The 23,944-nt window shown below is 46.8% G+C and overlaps 1 protein-coding gene across 2 annotated transcripts in view; it reads left to right on the top strand.

The window, feature by feature from the left end:
- TMEM131L (transmembrane 131 like) overlaps positions 1-23,944 on the top strand; it is a 173,832-nt gene that overhangs the window by 102,655 nt on the left and 47,233 nt on the right. For both annotated transcript variants that reach the window (XM_004598469.2, XM_036495075.2), the window contains exons 7-11: positions 238-348; positions 17,807-17,884; positions 18,062-18,215; positions 22,675-22,733; positions 23,027-23,135. In XM_004598469.2, coding sequence (XP_004598526.2) covers positions 238-348; positions 17,807-17,884; positions 18,062-18,215; positions 22,675-22,733; positions 23,027-23,135 — 511 coding nt within the window. The remainder of the gene's footprint in view (positions 1-237; positions 349-17,806; positions 17,885-18,061; positions 18,216-22,674; positions 22,734-23,026; positions 23,136-23,944) is intronic.

Here is a 23,944-nt window from a genome sequence, read left to right as displayed (position 1 = left end):
CATGGCGGGTGCTTCCTGGCTTCCACTGGACACGTGGACCCATCCTGTGCTGTGTGCAGAGGTGCACAGCTGTGGGAGACATGGTCACCTTAGCCACATCATGCTTTCTGTAGACGAAGCTGAAGGTATCAGTGGGATTAATAAAGCCTGTAGGCCTTGGTGATGGAGACAAGTTTCGCCTACAGAGGTGTCTTGGCGTCATGGCCCAGAGAAGTCATTGTGTCTCTTTCCCTGCAGGTATCTGGGATTGGCACTCGCAGAATCTCTCCGGAGGGCTCTGCCAGGCAGCCAGCGAATGCTTATTTTCTGCTCCCACAGGTCCAGAGCATTCAGCTCACCCAAACACAGGTCATTTTCATGGATTTACTTTGAATGCCTTGGGGTCGGTAACCATTTCTGTATCTTTTGCCGAGTCTGCACAACTGTTTTTGCATGGTTAGAATTGGGGTATTCCTGGTTCCTACTTTTAAAGAAACCGTGTGTGTGTGTGTATGCATTTTTACATAGAGACAAACACTAGGTGTTGTAAAGCATCAACAGCATATGCATGTGTCTTTTTAAAAAACTTACTTTTTTGTGTGTGAAACCAGGAGAGAACAAGGTTTACATTCCATTTGACTGTGAGCAGACTTGGTCTAAAATTTCTTTCTTCCTGGAGCTTCTCTTCCAGTAGGGGAGACAAATAAAATTCTCCAGTGTAGTGATTGAGAATGTTGTCCCAAATTGATCATTGTTAGGGATTTAAAAAAATATTTATTTGAATATCAAAGTAGCAGAGAAAGAAAAGACACAAGGAGAGGTTTTCCATCCTCTGGTCTACTCCCCAGGTGGCTGCAGTGGCGGGAGTTGGAGCAGGCTGAAGCCAGGCGCTCCATCTCCTCTGTCCCAAGCCTGCGGTCCATCTTCTGTTGCTGTTCCCTGGCCATTAGCAGGGAGCTAGACAGGAAGTAGTACAGCTGGGACACGAACCACTGCCTATAGGGATTTTTAATATAATTATTTTTCTCTTCTAGTTAAGATTTCTTTCAATTTATAAATTTAGGTAAAGCTTAAATCTTAAAACTAGTGGAGAATATATTGAACTTTTTTTAACATATTTTTTTTGAGAAGTAGAATGACAGAAAGTGAAAGAAGTAAAGGATGTGTGTAAGAAATATGCACACACACATACACACACGTGTGGAGAGAACACTCCCCTTCCTGCGAGTTCACGCTCCAGATCCCAGCAAGAGCTGGGACTCAGGCTGGATCCAGGAGCCAGGGACTCAGCAGAGGTGTCTACCATGAGTTGCAGAGGCCCGAGACTTGAACCCTTGCCTGTTCCCTCTCTGGTTGTTTATCCACAATAGGCTGGAATCAGGAGTTGGGGACCTGAGACTTGAACCAGGTGCTCTGATATAAAATGCAGGCATCGTTTGGTAACTTAACCACTGCGCCAGACACCTACCCTGGGACCCAGGGTGTCTTAGCTGCTAGACCGAATGTCTGGTCTTACTTATTTTTGGTAGCTGTTTTGAGATGCAATTCACCTACCCTAAAATCTGCTCATTTAAAGCACATAATCCTGTGGATGGTGTTGTGTATTAAGCCACAGTCTGCAACACTGGCATCCCATGTGAACATCAGTTTGAGTCCCAGCGGCTTGATTTCCCCATTCAACTCCCTGCAAAAGATGGGCCAAGTACCTAGGCTTCTGCCACCTAAGTGGGAGATGGGGATAGAATTTCCGGCTCCAGGCTTTGCCTGGTCCCACAAGTCTTTGCTGTTTGCAGGGTAAATCAGCAGATGGAACATCTCTGTCTCCCTCTGTGTATACATTCTGCTTTCCATATAAATGAGCATTTTTTTCAAAGTGTGCAATCCATTGGGATTTTTAAAGGTTTGTTTTATGTGAAAGGCAGAGTTGGAGAGAGATAGAGAGATCTTCCATTTGCTGGCTCACTCCGTAGATGGCTAAAATGGCAGGGCTTCCTCCAGCAGCTTCTTTCAGGTCTCCCATATGGGTACAGCGGCCCAAGGACTTCGGCCATTCTCTACTGCTTTTTCAGGCACATTAGCAGGGAGTTGGACTGGAAATGGAGCAGCCAGAATACAAACTGGCACCCATAGGTGATGTCAGGATTGCCAGCTGCAGTCTAACCTCCTACAGCTGTGATGTTCAGTGCATGCAAAGAATTGTGTAATGATCAATGCTGTGTAGCATTAGAACATTTTCATCATCTCTTTCCCTGGTGGCCATGGCCTCCAATGGCTTGTCTGTGTTGGACATTACATGTAAATATAGTGTGTGTGAGAGAGAGAGAGAGAGAGAGAGAGAGAAAGGAGGGAGGGAGAGACAGATTGGATTTCTTTGCTTGAACATGTTTTTCACGTTTTGACCTCTTTCATTCCTTTTAGTGCCCAACAATATACCGCTGTATGGAGAGACAGCACAGTGTGTTTTCCCATTTGTTAATTGGGGAACATTTGGGCTGTATCCCTTGTTTTGGCTGTCCTGACAACTGTTGCTGTGAACGTGTGTATGTGAGATGGTGTGGATGGGATTTTATTACACCTGAGGTGTCCCTAGCAGGGCTTTTGCTGGCTCATCTGGGAATCCTTGCTTGGACATTTGGAGGAACCATACACACTGTTTCCTAAAGCAGTTGTGTGGTCTTACCACCCCCACCCTCAGCAGCAGCGATGGCCTCTGAGGATTCTAGTTTTTCCATGACTTTGCCAGTACTTGCTATCTGCCCTTTTGGTTTGTGATACCCACCTTGGTGGGCATGAAGTGACACCTGCCATGGTTTTCATTTGCATGTTTGTGAAGACCCCAAGCATCTTTTATTGTGAGTTCCTTGATTGTGTGTCATGTAAGGTCTCCGCCTCAGCCAGCCAGCCAAAAACCAGTTCTTGAACATGCTTTTTTTTTTTTGATTATTTATTTTCATTTTATTTCAAGACAGAGATCTTCCATCTGCTAGCTCACCTCATAAATGCCCCCAAAGTTTAATACACTTAAAAATGAAACAATTACCTGGGCCAGTGAGTAGCAGCATTTCAGAATAGTCTTCTGCCTGTGGTGCCGGCATCCCATACGGCTGCTAGTCCATGTGCCGGCCCCCATATTAAGGTTTCACATAGGGGAGCCCGTGTCTGGCCTTTTCTCATACTTCCTTTTGATTGCTTGCTGAGACAGCAGCTACACATTTTACGCAACCAGAATCCCTTGGCTCAATACTGCTTTTGCTGCATCTCGGGAGCGTCGATATTTTTGTTTTTCTTTTCATTCATTCAGAAAAGTTTTTGTTTTCTTATTAATTTCCTCCCTGACACATAGGTCACACAATAGCATCATTTACTTCAGGAAGGTCTTTGATTTTTTTTGAAGACTTATTTATTTTTATTGAAAAGTCAGATACACAGAGAGAAGGAGAGACAGAGAGGAAGATCTTCCGTCTGATGATTCACTCCTCAAAGTGACCACAACGGCCGGTGCTGCACTGATTCGAAGCCAGGAGCCAGGAGCCTCCTCTGGGTCTCCCACACGAGTGCAGGGTCCCATGACTTTGGGCCGTACTTTCAGGCCACAAGCAGAGATCTGGGTGGAGCTGCTGGGATTAGAACCAGTGCCCATGTGGGATCCCAGTATGTTCAAGGCGAGGACTTTAGCCGCTAGGCCACCGCGCCAGGCCCTGATTTTCTTCTTTATTTCCTCAGCAACACATTGGTCATTCAGTAGCACGTTATTTAACTTCATGTTGTAAATGTTCTGTTTTTCTCTCTGTGGTTGATTTTGTGTTATGAGCTTTTATTGAAGGGGATGTATAGTAACTGTGTAGCAGAGACTATCACATACAGATGTGAAGATATAATGCAATACGCATCTCTACTTTCAAAGCAAAGATGGACTCCCAATGAAACTATTGAATGTATCCTGACAATAGCATGCTGGACTCTGCCACTGTCCATACCTACATGTAGAGTTATACTTAAATTACAGAATGATGGGCTTATGACTAATTGTAATGACATGGGGCAATTGGAGGAGGAGGACTGGGAGGTGGGGGAGGAAATCCCAGAGCCTATAGAACTGCATCATGGAATAATAAAATAAATACATAAATTAAAAAAAAAAATAAAAAAGGAAGAACAGGAGAGGGGTGTTCCGGGAAGGGGAATCCTTTCCTTGTGCTATCTTCTGGTTTTGTGTTCTTGATCCTATGATTAAGCCCAAGGAGGAAATCCTGTGTTTTCTGTGTCTGCCTCCACTTTCCCATGCCTGTCCCCTTCCTCTCAGTGCCCTGGACATACGTGCTGTGCTGTTGATTTCTCGTTAGGAACTTCCGCAATGGGTCAAATTTACTGATCATGTCCTCCAAGGCCACACTAATACTCTCGGTTATAAGTTTACTTCCTTTTAAATTCTTTTAATCTCTAACAACTAATACAGTCTGTATCACAGGTTTTTTTGATGGGATCAAGTCATGCCATCTTGATGCTCTACTCTGAAAACTACAGGTGTGGTGGAGAGTTGATGTCAGGTGGCAGGGTACTGCCTGGGCCCTCTGCATCGTTACGGGAGGGCTGGATTCAAGTCCTGGCTCCTCGTTGGATTCTAGCTTCCTGCTGATTCACACCCCTGGAGGCAGCAGGTCTTCAGGTCCCTGCCGCCCATGTGGGAGACCTGATTGAATTCCGAACTCTGGCTCCAACTTGGCCCAGCCCTGGCCAGTGGACATTTGGAGGATGACTCAGTGGATGGAAAATCACTCTCTCAGTCCTTAAAGAGAAAGTCACAGCATGCAGACCAAGCGTAGATGTTTGGACTGGCAGCTGAAGTGCCTGGGTTCAAGCTTCACCTCAGGCTCCTGATTTCATGCTAAGGGGGTTCTGGGAGGCAGTGGATTGACTTACGTGGTTAGGTTCCCGCCATCATGTAGGCGGCCAGGTTTTGAGTTTGTTTCCAGTCAGTACTGACTGTTGTAGGCATTTGGGAGTGAACCGGTGGGTGGACTCTAGCTAGCTTGCTGTCTCTGCCTCTTGAGCAAATCAAGTAACAAGATAAACACATCTTTAGAAGGATTACCATTCAGACTCTGCTTCTGTAGAGATGCATAGGGGTAATGAGTACATTGAATTCTAAAATGAGACCAGACCTTAACCTCCTCCTTGTGTCTCCGTCTGTCTATAAACCAGAGAATGCTAGTCCTTCCCGGGTAGGATGCTGTGGTTATTGAATACATCCATTCATGTAGACTCAAGTACTTGGCACGTAGCGAAGATATGTTTATCAATTAAATTTGTAATTAGTTTCACTGGTGTGAAACTCTGAAGGAGAAGCGTAGAATTCAGATGCAGTCTTCTGGCAAGACATCAGAGTTCAAGGGTATATAGTCTCCTATCAAATTATCTTGGCCTGTGAGTTAATGTGTAAAGAATTTGAAATCCTGTCTGTGCGTCAGAGAGATTGTTCGTGGCTGGGAGCAGCTGGGAGGGCTTTCACTACAGCTGATGGCTTTCCCAGAGTGCCAGAGCTTATGGTAGTTTATTGTTAGCTCTCCAGAGCCTCTGTCGAGTTTATAATCTTAAGAAGACACAAGAATATGAGCTTGCTCACCTCCCACCCATCAGCTTGGCCTCGCTTTATCCTGGCCCTGCACACACTAAGCAGAATTGTTACTGTTACGTCCTGTGTGGGGACTGTGCAGAGTTCATGGAAAATGGAATTATAAGTTGGTGTGAGAAAAACTGGGACAACAACGAGTCTGAGGGGACTTCGGAAAGTTGATGGAGAATGTTCATTACACAGGGATTTGAAAAATTTCCTGTGACAGTATAATATTTTTTCTTCAAAAACAATTTTAAAAAAGATTTTTTTTTTTAAAAAAGGAAGGTGTTAGGAGATGGGGAGGAAGTATTTCTATAGGCCTGCTTGCAACAGCATGGGCTGACCGGGAACTGAAGTCAGAAGCCCAAAACTTAATCCAAGCCACCTTGTGGGTGACAAGGACCCAGTTCCTTGTGCCATTCCTGCTGCTTCCCAGGGTCTGCATGAGTGGGCAGCTGGGGTCAGGAGCCGGAGCCTGGAGTTGAACCTCGGAGTACAGATGTGTTAACCATTGTCTTCAGTGACTAGGCCGATGGCTGCTGTCCTAGACTCACTTCGGAACTCCGTTCTTTTTTTTTTTTTATATATTTAATATGTTTTTATTGGAAATTCAGGTTTACAGAGAGAAGGAGAGGCAGAGAGAACAATCTTCCATCCTCTGGTTCACTCCCCAAGTGGCAGCAATGGCGGAGCTGAGCTGATCCCAAGCCAGGAGATTCTTCTGAGTCTCCCACAGGCGTGCAGGAGCCCAAGGCTTTGGGTCATCCTCCATTGTTTTCCCAGGCCACAAACAGGGAGCTGGATGGGAAGTGGAGCAGCTGGGATATGAACTGGCGCCCATATGGGATCCTGGCACGTGCAAGGTGAGGACTTTATCCACTAGACTGCTGTTGTGGGCATGGAACACCATTCTTACCGTGAATGCTTTCAAAGTCCCCTCGTCTTTGCCAGAGAGAGGGAGGGAAGCTGGGGAGAGATTGCCACCTGGGTGTCTGCTTTATCCATTTTGCAGTGTCTTGGCTTCTGTGTGTCACACTAAGGAACCACCTGTCTGCCCTGTAGATGGCCCTGGGGTTCACTGCCCGGAGCTCAGGGCAGAGCAGAGGTTCGCTTGCCCAGTCTGTGGGCAGTATACTGCTTGGGCCCTCTGCATTGTTGCCTCTTCCTGGGGACTGGCAGTGCCAGGAGCCTTTGCTTTGGGTGCCACTTTGTTCAGCCGAGCCTCATTCCCAGCAGATTGTCAGAGGGAGCTTTTTGTACTTGGCAGGCTGGTATGCTAGGGGTCTGGTAGGGACAGTGTGCGCTGCCCACTGTCTGTCACATGGGTGCAGGGGCTCATAGACCGGGGCCCTCCTCTATTGCTTTCCCAGGCCACTAGCAGGGAGCTGCATCAGAAGTGGAACAGCTGGGACTCAAACCAGTACCCATTTGGGATGTTGGCATTGCTGGTGGGGGTTTAACTTGCTCTGTGCCACAGTGGAGTTTGTAGCAATTTAACCAGCTTCCTGAATTGGTCTCTTTTTTTCCTGAACTCGTTCGTGCATGCCTTTCTTGACTTTGATTTTTAGTCTAGACCTCCCTCCCCAACCCTGGTGTTTCCCTAGATTTTTTTTTTCTTGTGAGTTCTTCTGCACAGAGGGAGAAGACATTAATTTGGGCTTGACAAAACAAGGCTGTTGTTCAAAGGGGGTCTTCTGTTCTCCTCCCTGCACTGGGGTAGTGTTACCTGGGCGCTCCTTCCCAATCAGACCCGCCATCTAAGCCAGGTCCAGGTTCAGCCCTGCCTCTGCCTGATTCTAGAAATTTCTCAGATGTGTTCCCTCAGGGTGTGAGCGGTACATGATGTTGCCACCAGAAGAGTATTCTGATCATTCTACACTCCACTGTGGGTGCTCCCTCCCAAGCCTCACAGGGAGCCCTCTGACAGTCTGGGGGATGAGGGGTTGCTGCCCAGTTGCTCTTAGGAGTGTGTGGCTTGCAGCTCCCAGAACTGAATCCTGCTTCCTTGCAGGGGAAGGACTCCAGTGAATTCAGATCTCGCCTATCTTCCTTTAGTAAGCACCAAGTTACACGAGAGGTCTTTAAAATCATGGGGAGTGTGCATTAGGAACAAACTATGCATAGGTTTTAAAATTGTTTTACACCCAGATAAAGTCATCTTCTGATTCCATTTTCACACAAACTTCTCCCGTGTCTCCAAGTTAGAATGTATCCTCAGGTAGCTTGCCACCCCCACATCTCAGTTCCTTTTTGTCTGTTGGACGTGACCTTCAAGATTCCCTTTCCTGTGTCAGCTCCTCTCAGCTCCTCCCTCCTTCTGTTGCTGCTTGTGTTAAAATGTACATGAACACAATATAGACCATTGTTGCCACCTTTATGTGTACAGCTGAGTGGTGTTAAGTACTTCCACACTATTCATTGTTCAGTCTTTGACTACCATCCTTCTCCAGAGCTTTCTCATCACCCCAAACTCCATCCGCAGTAAGCAGCTCATTGTCACCCCACTGTGTTCTACTTGTGAGTTGCCTGTATAAGTGACAGTATTTGTCTGCAGTATTTGTCTCTCAGATCTGACTGGCTTTGCTGTACGTAGTACTGTCAGGGTTTATCTGTGTTATAGCACATGTGAAATTTCATTCTTTAAGATTTGTTTACTTGAAAGACGAAGATACAGAGAGGGAGAGAAAGAGGGAGGGAGGGAGGGAGGGAGAGAGAGAGAAAGAGAGAGAGAGACTCTTCTTCCATCTTCTGGCTCGCTACCCAAATGGCTGCAGTAATCTGGGACTGGGCCAGGGGAATCAGAGCCTTGAAGCTTCCTTGGGGTCCCCCATGTGGATGTGGGTGGACCACCCTCTGCTGCCTTCCCAGGTGCATTGGCAGGGAGCTGGATGAGAAGTGGAGCAGCCAGGATTCAAGCTTGTGCTTACATTGGATGCTGGTGTCCCAGATGGCAGCTTTACCCACTGCACCACATACTGAATAATATTACATTGTATATAATTTTTGAAGGGCAGTGGTATCTTTTAATTCCATTTTCATGAGCTTTTTCAAGCTCCCTTGTATGTATATGTATGCATATATATAGGTATGTGCGTGTTGTGTGTGTGTTGTTTTTCCATTCATTCCTTGAAGGGCTTTCCCCTCCCTCCCTCTGCCTTGGCTATTAGGAATAATATTGTGAACCTGGGTGTGCAAATACCTCTGTGTCCCTGCTGTCCATACCTAGAAGTGAAATTGCTGGATGGTAGGGCGATTCTAAGCTACTATATATTTTTTTTTCTTGGAAAGGCAGAATTTCAGAACGAAGGAGAGACAGATCTTACATCTGCTCATTCATTCCCCAAATGGCCACATCAGCCTGAGCTCGGTGGGTCCAAAGCTGGCAGCCAGGGGCTTTTCTAGGTCTTTCACATGGGTGACAAGAGCCCAAGGACTTGGGCCCTCCTAGGCCATTAGCTAGGAGCTGGAATCAGAAGTGGAGCAGCCAGAACTTGAAATGGTGCCCGTATGGGATGCCAGTGTCACAGGTGAAGGATTAAGATGCTACTCCACTGCCCTGGTCCCTAAGTTACGTTTATGATAGGTGGGGATCCCTGCTTTCCGCCATGGCAACCTCTTCTGCCTGGATCCCCTCCGCAGCAAAGCCCGGTGAAGTAACAACTGTGTCCATGCTGCTAAGGGCTCTGCCTGCCACAGTGTGTTGTGTCAGCCTGTTTTGGCTGAGCCAGGGTCCTGGGTGAGGGCTTGAGCCAGATCCTCAGCACCCACCTGCCATCTGCTGGAGACCCAGCATCAGAATTGTATAAAAACAGCTATCTGCCTTTGGCCTGGGGCCCCCATGTGCTGCATGCAGTACACGTCCGGGTGAATCCCCCGCCCTGGCGCCATCCTGGGACCCAGGGCCTAGCAGTGAAGGCACCGCATCCCAAGTGAATGTCGGGGTTCCTGTCATGGTGTGCTCCCAATTCCAGCTTCCTATGAACATGTACCCAGGAGGCAGTGGGTGATCGCTCAGGGAGTTGGCTTCCTGGACCACATGGGAAGGTCTGGATTCGGTTTTCAGGTGGCCTGGCCCAACCCCAGCAGAAGTAGACAACTGGGGAATGAACCAGTGATTGGAACGATCTCTCTTGGGCCATCCTTCCACTTCCTTTTCCCCCTCTTAAATAAATAAATCCTTAAAAATAAAAGACAAAACAAATGCTACTATTTCCCAAGATATATTATTATTATTATTATTATTATTATTATTATTATTTTTACATCTTTTAAAAAACCAAATCTGAAGACTGGGGTGTTGTACAGTCTGGGCCACTTCCACTTGGTCTTGGCTGAAGTCTAAGCATCAAGAAAGAATTCATATTGCTTTTTGTCTGTCAGGGTTTCTGGCAAAATTACTGTTTTTCCCAGGGTTCTGATCCAATTGTGAAAGAAGACAGCAAAAATCTCAAATGGTTCAGAAAAACAGAAAAGACTTTTTACTATAAACCAAAGTGCTAGAGGGGAAGAGGAGCTTCCTAACCGTTTTAATGTGGAACAGATGCTTCCCAGACATCTCAAGCGTTTGCTGCGGAATTTTGCTAAGTAAATGTAAGGATTGTATATGAACATGAGAAGTCCTTGTTGCGGGCCTGCCTTGAGGCTGGTGGTCCGTCCCTCCTGGGGTGGGCATGGCCTTCTTGAATTTGGCACCTGTTCTGTGAATGAGGCAGCCTGGTCTTAGAGTGGGTAGAAAACGTACCCAGGGTTTTTATGGCTGAAGCTTGATCTTGAATTCTGTGTTCATCACCAAGCCTCTTAGCCACAGGTGCCTTATCTAAAATGGTGTGAAAGAAAATTGCTATAATGTGCATTCACCGCCTTTTCCCTAAAGCAGCTAAAAAGCGCTCATGTCAACCAGTCCCCCAGTCTTTTAGCTGGATTTTTGTGAATGGTTCTGACAACAGAGGTGAATTCTGTTTCCGTGGTGAGTATCTGATTAATAGAAGGGTAATGGAGAGGCCAGTGTCATGTAGCGTAGCAGGTATAGCTGCTGCCTGTGATGTCTGTCTTCTGGTGTGGCCACCACTTCAGTCCACCTCCCTGATAGAGGCCCGGGAAAGTCAGTGGAGGATGGTCCAAGTTCTAGGGTCCCTGGCACCCACCTGGGAGACCAGAAGAAACCCCTGACTGCTGCCTTTCCCAGCAGGCATATTAGCATGAGATGCTTATAAAGACTTCCAGAACTTGGCCTTCCAATTTGGGGGAAAAAAAGGAGGGAATAAAATCTCAGATTGGTATTTATTTAAATATATCCCAGGGGCCAGCACAATGGCTCAGCTGGCTAATCCTTCTCTTCCCAAGTGTCAGCATCCCCACAGGGCCGCTGGTTTGTGTTCTGATTGCTCAACTTTCCATCCAGCTCCCTGCTTGTGGCCTGGGGAGGCAGTCAAGGACAGTCCAAAGCCTTGGCACCCTACATCCTCGTGGGAGACCTGGAGGAAGCTCCTGGCTCCTGGTTTCAGATTGGCTCAACTCTGGCCATTGCTGTCATTTGGGGAATCAGCAGATGGAAGATCTTTCTCTCTGTCCCTCCTCTCTGTAATCTGCCTTTCCAGTGAGAATAAATGAATCCCTAAACAAATATAATAAAGAATATTTCTTAGATTGGAGTTCATAAATGGAAGGATCTCATGTGTGATTGTATCAGCATTGCTGTGTTTCTCGTGTGCTGTTCATCTGTCTGGGTTAATGATTACCATATACTTTTCCTAGGGTATGTACCCTTTTAATGAATTCACTTACTTTTAAGATCTCTTTATTTTTTAGTTGAATCCCAAGAGTTATGGAGTAAAAGAAGAACAGAGAAAGATCTTCCATTCACTGGTTCACAGCCCAAGACAGCCACAAAGTTGGGAGCCAGGAACTTTCTCTGAGTCTCCCACATGGGTAAATAGGCCCAAGTACTTGTGCCATCCTCTGCTGTTTTCCCAGGCCAGCAGCAGGAAACTGGATTAAAAGTAGAGCATCTGGAACACAAATCAGTGCCCATAGAGGATGCTGGTGCCCCAGGCTGATGCTTAGCCTGATACACTACCATAGGCTGTGCTTTATGCTTGCTAAGTTGTCATCCAGGGACTGGGCTTGTGGTGTAGCTTATAAAGCCATCCACTGTTACTCAAGCACCCCGAACGAGCACTGGTTCAAGTCCCTGCTGCTCCATTTCCCATCCAGCTGCCTGCCAATGGCCTGAGAGAAGCAACAGAAGATGGCCCAAGTGTTTGGGCCCCTGTACCTCCCAGACTGAGTGGGATCCATGCTTCTGATCAGCCTGGCCCAGCCCTAGCTGTTGTGACCATTTGGGAGTGAACCAACAAATGGAAAATCTCCGTCTCCTCTCTCCCCACCGGCCCCAACCTTTTCCAGTTAATTGATTTTAAAAACATGTCATCCAAATGATTTCGGACTCTAAGTTGAATTTTTTTAAAGATGTATTTATTTTTATTGGAAAGGCAGATCAGATGTATGTAGAAAAGGAAAGAGAGAAAGATCCGGAGACAAGAGCTTCTCCTGGGTCTCACACGCTGACTTGGGGTCCCAAGGCTTTGGGCCGTCCTCTACTGCTTTTCCAGGCCACAAGCAGGGAGCTGGCTAGGAAACATTAATCGGCGGCCACATGGGATCCTGGCACTTTAAGGGTAAGGATTAGGCTATTGAGCAGTTGTGGTGGACCATATTCCTATTTTCTTGACTGCTGCATTCTTTCTCAGTGTGTGTGTGTTTTAAGATTTATTTATCTGAAAGGTGGAGTGATAGAGAAAAGGGAGTGAGGGGGAGGCAGAGGAAGCTCTTGCACCGCTTGGTTCACTCCCAAGTGGCTGTAGTGGCTGGAACTGGACCAGGCTGAGCAAGGAGCTGCATGTAGATCTCTGCTTTGGGTTGGCAGGGACTCAAGCAGTTGGGTCATCTTCTGCTACCTTCCCCAGCTCAGTGACTGGGAACTGGATCGGGTGGAACAGCTGGGATGTGAAGCAGTAGCTTCAATACGGGGGGCTGATATCACAGTCCACAGCTTCACCCGCTGTGTCACAACCTTGGCCCTCATTGTGGTCTCAGAATGAATGAACCTAGCAGGAATAGACTTAGCCTACTCTGCTTTACTTGGAAAAAGACCAACTCGCCTTAGAGGCTTGGCAAGTTCTCCTGGTTTTCCACTGGGAGCACAGGATCCTTGAGACCCTGTTAATAACTCTTCAGACCATCGTGTAACGGGAAAATGCCATAGAGTGTTCAGGACATATTACGTATGGAGTTAGGTTTTGTTGTAGCCATCAGTGTGAGCGGTTTCACACAGCGTTAGATCTGCGTGTGTTTTTCTTCTGTGGTGTGCCTGGACACTGTGTGGGCGTGGGCGTGGGCGCCCTGCCATCCCACAGGGCCATCAGCTGTGGTACGCCACTGTGTGTGGGTGTCCTAATGCCTGCTATTTTGGTTGTAGGTTGTTTTTTTTTTAAGGTCATAATAGTTTTGTTGTTTTTACCTTTTGAAGAATCAGCAGGCTTCTGGGGCAATTAGAAGGTGTTGGAACTCCCCCTTGTGGGATTCTGAAATATCCTCTACAGCAGATGGAATGTTGCTGCAATATCCTGTCCCTCAGCCAAAGATCTGAAATGCAGAGTGCTTCAAAATCCGAACTTCTTTGAAGCATCCAGCTGATGGTGAATCCTTACTTAAAATGGCAAACTTTGAACTCATCCATCCAGAGGCTTACCAAGAAAAACAAGACATTAGTGTTACGATAAAATCACTGCAGAGTAGGATGTTTGCTCATGTGCAAAGTCCTAAGTTTGGATTTTTAGCATCTCTTACTCATACGAGGAAATATTTTAGGGGAGAGAATTACCTTGCCATGCTAAGATCTTAATGCACTTTTTCTCTTTTGAAGATAAGTTACAGGGGCTGGCATGTGGCACAGTGAGTTAAGCCACTGTTTGTAATTCCAGCATCTCACAAGAGCACTGGTCTGAGTCCCAGCTGCTCTGCTTCTGACCCAGATCCCTGCTAATGCGTCTGGGCAAGCAGCAGAGGATGGTCCAAGTGCTTGGTCCACTGCCCTCCACCTGGGAGGGAGACTGGATAGAGACTCGGGCTTCTGGCTTCAGCCTGGCCCAGGTGCTGCCTGGGACAGTTATTTTTTAGGAAGTGGATGGAAATTCTCTCTTCCCATCTCTGCCTTTCAAAAAAAATTTTTTTTAAAAAGGAGGCAACTTCATTTAAAATGTGTGTTTGAAAGCGTCTTTGTGTGTTTTGTTACACTTTCTTTTCCAAGCTTCGGATCAGCACTGTGCCCTGCATGACAGGTTTCAGTAGAGCCCTTTGTTTTGTAGAGAGTTTAGCGTTTTCAGTGTCTTGTGTGTTCCAGCTTTCCTGTTCTGGAGCTGTTGTGGCTTATGTGCTCATCCACTGTGTGTTGAGCGCCAGTTCAGTGATAGGCATTGTGGTCCAAGCACCAGCCAACGTGCTTAGAATTGACTGGAGAAGACAGACGTTGCCCGGCTGCTTGGTTATGAGAGAAGCATTCAGAGAGTCAGGTGACGAATGCTGTGGTGTCTGAACATGACATTGAGGGATGGATTGGATCGGGGTGGCGGGGGGTGGGGATTGGCTGAGGGGGCTTGTGTGGGCTTGGAGGGGTATGTGCAAAGCACAGGCTTCTGAAATTTAGGGCCTTTATGCAAAACAGCAGAAAGTGAAGCTGGGATGCAAATGAGGAGGTGGAGACCAAGCAGGCGCCTGCATTTTGGAGCCCCAGTAAAGAGTGTGGAGCCTTATGCCAGACAGGAAGTCTCTGAAGGATTATACTCAAACAGTGTCATAACCGTGCAACTCACTGTGGTGCATTGGAGAATGCAGTCAAACGTAGACTTGGAAGAAGGCTTAAGAAATGATTTATAGATTGCCTTCTTCCTTCCCTCTCTACCTCCTTTCTTCCTTTCCTTCCCTGATGGGGAGAGAGGGAGGGAGAGATCAATCTTCCACCTGCTGATTTAGGTGGCTGTACCATCCAGGACTGAGCCAGGCCAAAGCCAGGAACCTAGAGCTCCAATCCAGGTTCCCCGTGTGGGTGGCAGGGGCCTGAGCGCTTTGATCATCTCCTGCTGCCTTCCCAGGTGCTTTAGCAGGAAGCTGAATTGGACGCTGAGCAGCCAGGCCTGCTGTGCCACAGCAGCACCCCTGGAGGGCGTGCTGGCATCGTGAGCTTTTTCTGCAGTGGTTTTGCTCTGGTGGCCCTCGTGTCCCCTGCTGCAGGACAGCGGCCGCAGGTGATCTCTAACAAGCTGAACAGGCTACATGCCAGGGAGGCTGCACAAGCAGCTGGCCAGCACTCTGATTCTCAGCAGCCCTTGCTCTCCAGGGCACTGGGATGCAGTGAGTGGGTTTAATGGCTCTGGAGGAGGGACAGGCAGTGTAACACAGGGCATAGGTGAGAAGGTGCTGTAAAACAGTTTCTCGGCCTTCCACCTTAACCAATTGTAGATACTACGGTACAGTTGATGAATGAAGGTGCCAAGGTAGGGCACGTGGTGCGGGTTCCTCAGTTTGGGTGTGGGAGGAACCCGATGGATACCTGGTCTTGGTTGTACCTGCAGTTGTGTGTGTGGATGGGCAGTGCAGAAGTCCTTCTGAGGCCTCAGCGTTGTCAGAGGTCCCTTGGGAGAGAGGGAGAAGGGCACGGGAGAGCTTCCAGGGCAAGTCCAGCCACTGATGGGTAGAGTGGGAGGAGGAGAAGCCAGAGGATAAGGGGGGAGGAAGGACTGGTCACGGGATGGGTTTCTGTGAGGTTTGGCATTGTGAAGCTCAAGCACCATCTTTTTAGTTTGTATACGTGATGGTATGATGTATTCCTTAGCAAATTAAAAAATTTAGTTCTTCCATAAAACCGCTGTTTTTTTTTTTTTTTTTTTTTTTTACAAATCTTGTTACTCTGTTTCAGAGGACTAGCCACAGGGTGGGGATTTGAGGATTTGATGTAACAGTTGGCACCTCTTGAGCCTCCAAAGTTCCACATTGCAGTGCCTGTGTTGAGTTCCTCCTGTTGCTCATCACTCCAGCTTCCTGCCATCGTGTGTCTTGGGAACCAGTGGTGGGAGACTTGAGTTCCCAGTTCCTGGCTTTGGGCATTTGGGGAGTGAAACAGCAGTTGGGAATTCTTGGCCTCTCAAATGTGCACATCCATACTTCCCAGAAGGGGCAGATGTGGGTCCAGCGCGGTAGACCGATGGCTAAAGTCCTTGCCTCGCATGTGCTGGGATCCCATATGGGTAACGGTTCATGTTCCAGTGCCCCCGTTTCCCATCCAGCTCCCTGCTTGTGGCCTGGGAAAGCAGTCGAGGATGACCCAGAGCTTTGGGATCCTGTACCCACAGGGGAGACTTGGAAGAAGTTCCTAGCTCCTGGCTTCGGATTGGCTCAGCTTTGGCTGTGGCAGCTGCATGGAGGAGTGAACCAGCGGATGGATGATCTTTCTGTGTCTCCTCTGTGTATATCTGCCTTTCCAGTAAAAATAAATAAATCTTAAAAAAAAGAAAAGCTCACGGGGGGTTGGGAGGTGTGCTAAACTTAGTGGGTAGGTTGTTGGTTAGGATGCCTGCAGCTCATATTGAAGTGCCCAGGGTTGAGTCCTCACTTCTGTCGGATTCCAGCTGTGTGCTGGTGCACACCCTGGGAGGCAGCAGGTTGTAGCTCAAGTGTATAAGTTCCTTCCACCCCCGCCGGAGACCTGGACCCAGTTCCTGGCTTCCAGTTTAGCCTTGCCCAAGGCCAGCTGTTGCAACCATTTCAGGAGTAAACCAACATCGGGTTCTATCTTGGCTGACTCCCTGTCTTTTAAATACATACATCTGGGAAGGTTTTAGAAGAATGCTAGTAGCCACTTACAATTTTTTAAAAAAAGAACATTAGACTAAATATTCTGTCCCATTTACAGACTTAGGTAAACTTCCAAAAAAAAAAAAAAAAGATTTCTTTATTAATTTGAAAGAGGGAGAAGAAAAAAAGGGCATAGTGGCTGGGGCTGGGTCAGACCAAAGCCAGGGCTAGGACCTTCATCTGGGTCTCCTGTGTGGGTGGCAGGGGTCCAGGGGCTTGAATCATCTTCTGTTCAAACAGCCACATTAGCATAGAGCTGTATTAGAAGTGGAGCAGCCAGGATTCAAACCAGTACTCATACAGGATTCTGGCGTCACAGTTGGTGGTATGACGCGCCGCACCACCCTGCTGGGCCCCTCTTAAACTCTCTAAATACTTTTCAACAAGTGGCAGAATGTCATTTGTCTTACCTTTTTTTTTCCCATCTTAAAGTACTGAAAGATGTGTTTCATGTGTGTCCCTGGGTCAGTTCTGCCTCGTGCTGGAGGTTGGCTCTCAGCAGTGCAGCCTTGCGGAGCTGATGGTAGTCCAGCCGCACGTGGGCCCAGGCTTTGGAGGAATGGGTGCTTCTTGTCCCTGAGGCTGCCTGATGCTCTGGGTGGGCCTCCCTGGCTGAATTTAACCCTTTTTGTGGCTGCTGTGCTGAAGACATCAGACTTGATGACAGACACGGGCAGGCTCTGCTGCCTGAACCGTGGTGTGTGTTCATCTCTAGCCCCCGTAGCTAGATCCTTCGTTTAGATGCAATGTCAGGGTCATCTCATGTTGCTCAGACTTTAGAACCTAACAGAGTCCTCTGTTCTTCTCATGGACTTGTTTCTCTTCCATCCACAGCTCTTCCACCGACAGGTGGCTTAATTTTGGGTGTTTCTTTTAGGGGTTTGTCTGGAAGGTCATGGCTTCTGAGTTCGCCATGGCGATGGAAGACACACATCCGAACAATGGTTTGCCTGTTGCAGGGTGAATCTGCTTTGAAGTGGAAGTGGATCCCTATGTTTAAACCAAGGTTCAGCAAACGTTAGACGTGCTAAATGGCAGTGTGTCTCAGTGTATTAACATCCTCATCTGTGTATTATCCCATGGGGAGTTTTCACATGGCCTAAGAGAGGCTGCGAAGTTCAGACAGCACAGTATTTCTTTCTTGCTCGCTGCTGTATTGCTGGTTGAATAGATAATAGTTGATATTTGCTGAACAAGAAAATGAATGAGTTCATCTTCTGAATAAGGGGTGAACTGTTTATTGTTGATGTCTAACGTACTTTTTGCTTTTCTCTGAATTCTTTTTTTTTTTCTTTTCTTTTTTAGGCAGAAGCCACTAATACTAGCCTCTTGCAGGTTCAACTGGAATGCAGTTTACATAATAAAGTGTGTCAGCAATTAAAGGTAAGGTGAAAATGTGTAGTGTTTTCTGTCTCCCTTTCTGGGTCTTTGCTTAAAAATAAAGCATGGCACATTCTGTTCTCAGGAACTTGCATTCATTGCCCCAAGTGCTTTCCTGTCTCTTGAAGTTTGTAGTCACCAGTCCGTCTCTTCCTTATTCCCCACTCCCTTCTGTCTCAGAGCTGTTATTTGGAATCTGAGGATGTTTTGCGCCTACAAATGAGCATCATTGTCACAATGGAAAACTCCTCAAAGGAATTTGAAGAGAACACACAAGATTTATTAGATCATCTCTCCATTGTTTACGTAGCTACAGATAAATCTGAGACCTCAGGTAAGGTGGACTCCTGGGACATTTTCCCTATGAAGTATTTTGGTGAAACTACATCATGATTCTGTAACATGTGCTTACACATTGTGTCTTGGAGAACTCTGACAAAGGTCTTTCCTTAGTAACCAGCCGCTACTGAACCTCAGCCTGTAACTGCTTATGAGGCAGTAGTTTGTTGGGGATGGTGATGTTGGGTGGTAATGGGTAACTGCTTTTCCTTGGGAATCATTTTTCTTTTTCTTTTTTTTTTTTTTTTTTTTTTTTGCCTTTCCCCCCTATTTTTTTTTAAAGATTTATTTATTTTTATTACAAAGTCAGATATACAGAGAGGAGGAGAGACAGAGAGGAAGATCTTCCGTCCGATGATTCACTCCCCAAGTGAGCCGCAACGGCCGGTGCGCGCCGATTCGAAGCCAGGAGCCAGGAACCTCCTCCAGGTCTCCCACGTGGGTGCAGGGTCCCAGTGCTCTGGGCCGTCCTCGACTGCCTTCCCAGGCCACAAGCAGGGAGCTGGATGGGAAGTGGAGCTGCCGGGATTAGAACCGGCGCCCATATGGGATCCCAGGGCATTCAAGGCGGGGACTTTAGCCGCTAGGCCACGCCGCCGGGCCCCTTTTCCCCCTATTTTAAAAATTATTACTATTATTTTATGATACAGTTAAATAAGCCCTGGGATTTCTCTTAGCTCCTCCCCCCCATTCCCATTGATTTCCCCTATATTATTGCAATAATATAATTCCTCATAAACAGAAGTCCATCTTTGCAGGCAAGGACAATGGCAGAGAGTCCAGCCTCCTATTCTCATGATATAGTTAACAGTTTCATTGGAAGTCCAGCTTTGATCTGGAAGTAGAGATGCGTATTACATTGTATCCTCACATCTGAATATGGTAGTCTCCATTGCACAGTTACTATACATCCCCTTAAATGAAAAGTTACAAAAGAAAATCAGCAAGAAAAACAGAAATTTACAATGCTGCTGAATAACTAATTCATCACTGAAGAAATGAAAATCAAGAACCTTCTTGAACAAAATAATGCTACTGTATGGCCTATGAGTCAGTGAAGAATTTAATGAGAAAATAAAAACATCAAAACCTGTGAGATATTGTTTCTGCTAGTCTTTGTTGGTGAGATGTGTTTCCTGTAGGAAACAGATAGTTGGATTTTATTTTTTAATCCAGTCTACTAATCTGTGATATTTGATTGATGAGTTTAAGCCATTTATGTGCTGGGTTAATATGAATAGGTGGTGATTGGGTCCTGTCATTTTAGCAGTGGGTTGTTTATTGATTTAGTCTTCTGTTGTTATTTTACTGGGATGTTCTTCACATTTGCCTTTGGTTTTGGTGGGTGCTATTCTTTGAGCTTTTCTTTGCTGTGGAAGAAATTTCATTTTCAAAGACAAAGGAAAGCTTTGCTGGGTACTTTATTTGGTCCAACCATTTTTTGCTTTTAGAACCTGAAGTATGTTGCTCCATTCTCTTCTGGCCTGTAGATTTTCCTATGAGTGGTCACCTGAGTCTGATTGCCATTCCTCTCTTTGTGAACTGATTTTTTTTCTTGTGCACATTTAAGGATCTTTTCTTTGTGTTTGATTGAAGAGAACTTGATGATCATGTGTCGTGGTGAAGGTCACTTGTGGTCAAGCCCATTGGGAGTTCTCTGACCCTCCTGTATTCCTTTTCCCAGATCTTTCTCCAGTTTAAGAAAGTTTTCTTTTACTATTTCATTAAATATGTGTTTAAACCCAGATCCTTTTTCTGCACCTTCTGAGACTCCCATAACTCACATTTGGCCTTTTAATAGTGTCTTTCAATTCTTGAATACTTTTTACTTTTTTTGTTAGCTTGACCCAGCTCTGCTTCCAGCTTTTTGATTGTTTCCCCATGGTGACAAGAAATATCTTCCAATTCTGAGATTCTTTATTTTGCTTCATTCTTTCTATTATAGAGACTTTCCACTGAATTTTTAATTTGCTCTGTTGTGTCCTTCATTTCCAGTAATTCGGCTTGCTTTTGTTTGGGTGTGTTGCTTTTTCCTGTGTGACATATTCCTTAAATTATTTAAACTCCTGTGTGTGCTTCTCTTTGTTGATAAGAAGCTTTATAATGAGTTTTCTGAATTCTGTATCCCCATTTGCTAAATGTGTTTCTCAGTTAACTCTGAGTTTGGCAAAGGCTTTTGCTCCTTTGTAGGGGAGTCTTCAGTAACATTCATTGTGCCTTTGTCTGTTCTTTTGCTCTTGGTCACTGTACTTCTCATTATCAGATTTTTCTTGGGGCTGGTTTCTAAGCTGTGTCACTCACAGGTCTACAGTTTGATTTTACTCATTGCGGTTGGTTTGTGGTTCTTTGTTTGCAGTCACTTGTGCCTCTCCCTCTTGTGTTAGACCTCCGCCATGATCTCCATAACCCCAGCTCCTGGCTCCGCACTCTCCACATCATGTGATCCTGTGCTGCTGCCTGTGCAATCTTTCTTATTTCCAGTTTGAGCAGTTCCTAGGATTAGGGAGACACCAAGTGTCCTAAATAGCTAGGTTGTTGGCACTGATCTTACCAGAACCTTCAGGCCATTAGCTCCCAGCTCAGCACGTGTACAGCTCACTATTGTCCCTCTAGTCTTTGCACACTGTACATAAGGGTGCCTCGGGCCCGGCGACGTGGCCTAGCGGCTAAAAAAGTCCTCGCCTTGAACACGCCAGATCCCATATGGGCGCCAGTTCTAATCCCGGCAGCTCCACTTCCCATCCAGCTCCCTGCTTGTGGCCTGGGAAAGCAGTCGAGGATGGCCCAAAGCTTTGAGACCCTGTACCCGCGTGGGAGACCAGGAAGAGGTTCCTGGTTCCCAGCTTCGGATCGGCATGCACAGGCCGTTGCGGCTCACTTGGGGAGTGAATCATCGGATGGAAGATCTTCCTCTCTGTATATCCGGCTTTCCAATAATAATAAATCTTTAAAAAAAAAAAGGGTGCCTCATGTTCCACTCATGGAGTTCTTGATAGGCTGGCTGTCAGGTCTGGGGGCTACCCAGATCGATGTTGGGTGGATCCTGTAGGCTGCCGTGTTGGTGCAATGCACTGAGCCAGCAGTGAGTTCACTCCCAGTTTACTGTATGCACAGTCCTGTTCCATAGCTTTTGCCTCCCTAAACAAAATGGTGCCCATTGCAGCTCTCCTGGGGATCTGGGCTGTAAATTCCACGCTGTTCCTGAACAGCATGTTTGGGATCTGCTGCTGCTGTCTCTGCTTCTGGTCAAATCAAACAAATCAGCAGGATGGGCAGTTTTTTGGGTTTACATGCTGAGCTCCTGGTGAGCTCCCCTTCCCACCTGGCTGCTGGTGGAGCTCCAGCCATCAGTGGAGCTCTGATCGCCACTTGCTGATTACCACCCGGGTGTCTGGCCACTGCAATGCCATACTGGGGTGTCCATTGCTTTCCCGTGTCCGTCAGTCTCCAGGTGCCGCTCTGCCATTGTCGACCTGTCCTCTCCTATTTCCTGGAATGTGCCCTCTTGCCTCGCCCCTGCTGATGATTCTACATTTGTTTAAACATGTCCTTACCTGATTCCACTTTCTTGATTCTCCTCACAAATCATTTTTCTTAGGCTTTTGGAGATGGTAAACTAATTAAAAGGACAGATAAAAATAGTCACAGCCTATTGGGTAGTCTGTCTCTCTCAGTGTTACTGATGGGCAATAGGTCAATTGACCAAATGTTGATATTTTTAGTGGTTGGGAACTACTTGTTTCTGGTTACCTGATTTTTAGTGTTCAGCTCTAGGAATTTTGTCTTTGGAGCAGAGCATGTCCTACTTAGCAGAAGTCACCTACTTCATGAGCTTAGTTTTCTACAAACTTCTGTAGAAGACACTGATATGACCCATGAAATTCTGTATGTAGAACGTGCTGCTGTCCACTAGTTTTCAAAACTTTGCTAGTGTGTGAGTGCGTGCATGTGCCTATGCAGAGAAAGCAATGGTACAGATCGTATAGAAAAGTTTCGAACACGATTCACCCTCTGGTACTCGGAGCTGGCTGCCCTGGTGGTGTGTCGGGTTTCCAGTTTTTGTAACAGCAGGTATATATCTTGGGGATGAACCTTCCCAACCAGGGAACATTTGTGCAGGCCAGAGCCTAAAGGGAGTCTGCGTTTTTGAGGTCCTCGGGTTTCCTTCTTTATAACATAGCTGCCTAAAATAAGAGACGGGAGGACAACCATACCTGACCTGGTGGCTCATCGTCATTTAGCCAAGATCTGTTGGTCCGTCTACAAAATATTCTTTTTCCCGTGAGTTAAAAGAATGCCAAAGGAAAACAGCTCATTTTGGTTTTTGTGTTGAAAAAGCAGTGAATTATTATTTTTTTTAAACAGAAATGTACAAGGGACCAATTAGTTACCGGGTTAGGGTATGGGAAAGTGGTTCTTGGTTTTAATCTCGTGGCGTTAATTCTTTTGGACAGACGACTCTGCAGTCAGCTTGTACGTATTGCATTCAGGGAGCAGCCTCCTGTGGATCCAGGTAATCCTCAAAACTTCCCTCGCAAGGACCTGGGTGGGTGCGGAATGTGAGGGCTCTGGGCAGGACACAGCTACAGCAACCCTTTGCATCTCTTGCCTTCTGCTTCCATTGAACCCAGGTTCCCTTGCTTGAAAGCTCTGTGTGGAGGCCCCAGCACCACGTTGCAGCTCTCCCGGTCACATCTGCTGGGTTCCTGGGTGCTGGCCTGTGCTGCCCAGGGGTGTTTACAGGGAGGACTGAGCTGAGTCTTCCCACAGCGGGAGGAGTAATGTGGGCTTTTGTTGTCATTGCAGGATGTGCGTCACTTCTCACACACCAGCGCTCTGTCCCTGCAGTTTGAACCCGTCCCGATCCCTCCTTCCACCACAAACTTCACCAAAATTGCCTCTTTCACTTGCAAAGGTACAGATGCGAAAAATCCCTGGGAATGTCTTCTTCCTTCTGTCTTCTGGATGGGATGGTGGTGATTTTCAGAGACTGGCCTGCAGTGTGCATATTAGGAAGATGAGTGGGTGAGCCTCCAGTAAACTGCAGCAACCTTAGCATTCTGTGAGATGGTGCAACAGCATAACAGTATTGTTACCGCTTTTATTCTGCATATGTAGGGTTTCCAGGTTTTTTTTCCTTTTAATTTATTTTCATTTGGAAGAGTTAGAAACAGATGGAGAGACAGAGACTTTCTCCATCTGTTGGTTCACTCTCCACATGGACTCAAGTCGCTGGAGCTGAACTGATCTGAAGCCGGGAGCCAGGAGCTTCTTTCAAGGTCTCCCATGTGACATTAGGGGCCCGGACAGGAAGTGGAGCAGCCAGGACCAGTACCCACAGGGAATGTTGGCATTACAGGCAGTGGCTTTACCTACTGTGCCACAATGTTGTCCCTGAGTTTGCTGCTTCAAGCTCATCTTGGTGATTTGAAAGACCAGGGTGTGCGTGTGTGTGATGGAGGTGTTGCCTTCAGACCGTGCGGGTCTTCTGCTTGGTTGTATGTGCTTGTGTAGGACGGGATGCAGGACGCATGGCAAGTGTGCATCCTGTCCGTTGTTAGAATCTCACTGACATGGCTGCAGGGATGGGTCATGTGGCACAGTAGGTGAATCCCCTGAGCTGAATGCCTGCTTCCGGTATTGGAGTTCTTCGTGTTAGGCCCAGCTACTTTCCCTTCACACCCAGCTTCCCACCAATGTTTACCCTGCGAGTCAGCCAGAGAT

Source organism: Ochotona princeps, chromosome 7 (assembly GCF_030435755.1).
Source record: "Ochotona princeps isolate mOchPri1 chromosome 7, mOchPri1.hap1, whole genome shotgun sequence".
Taxonomy (NCBI): domain Eukaryota; kingdom Metazoa; phylum Chordata; class Mammalia; order Lagomorpha; family Ochotonidae; genus Ochotona; species Ochotona princeps.
Note: the sequence above shows the minus strand (reverse complement) of the source record. Positions and strands in the feature narration are given on the sequence as shown.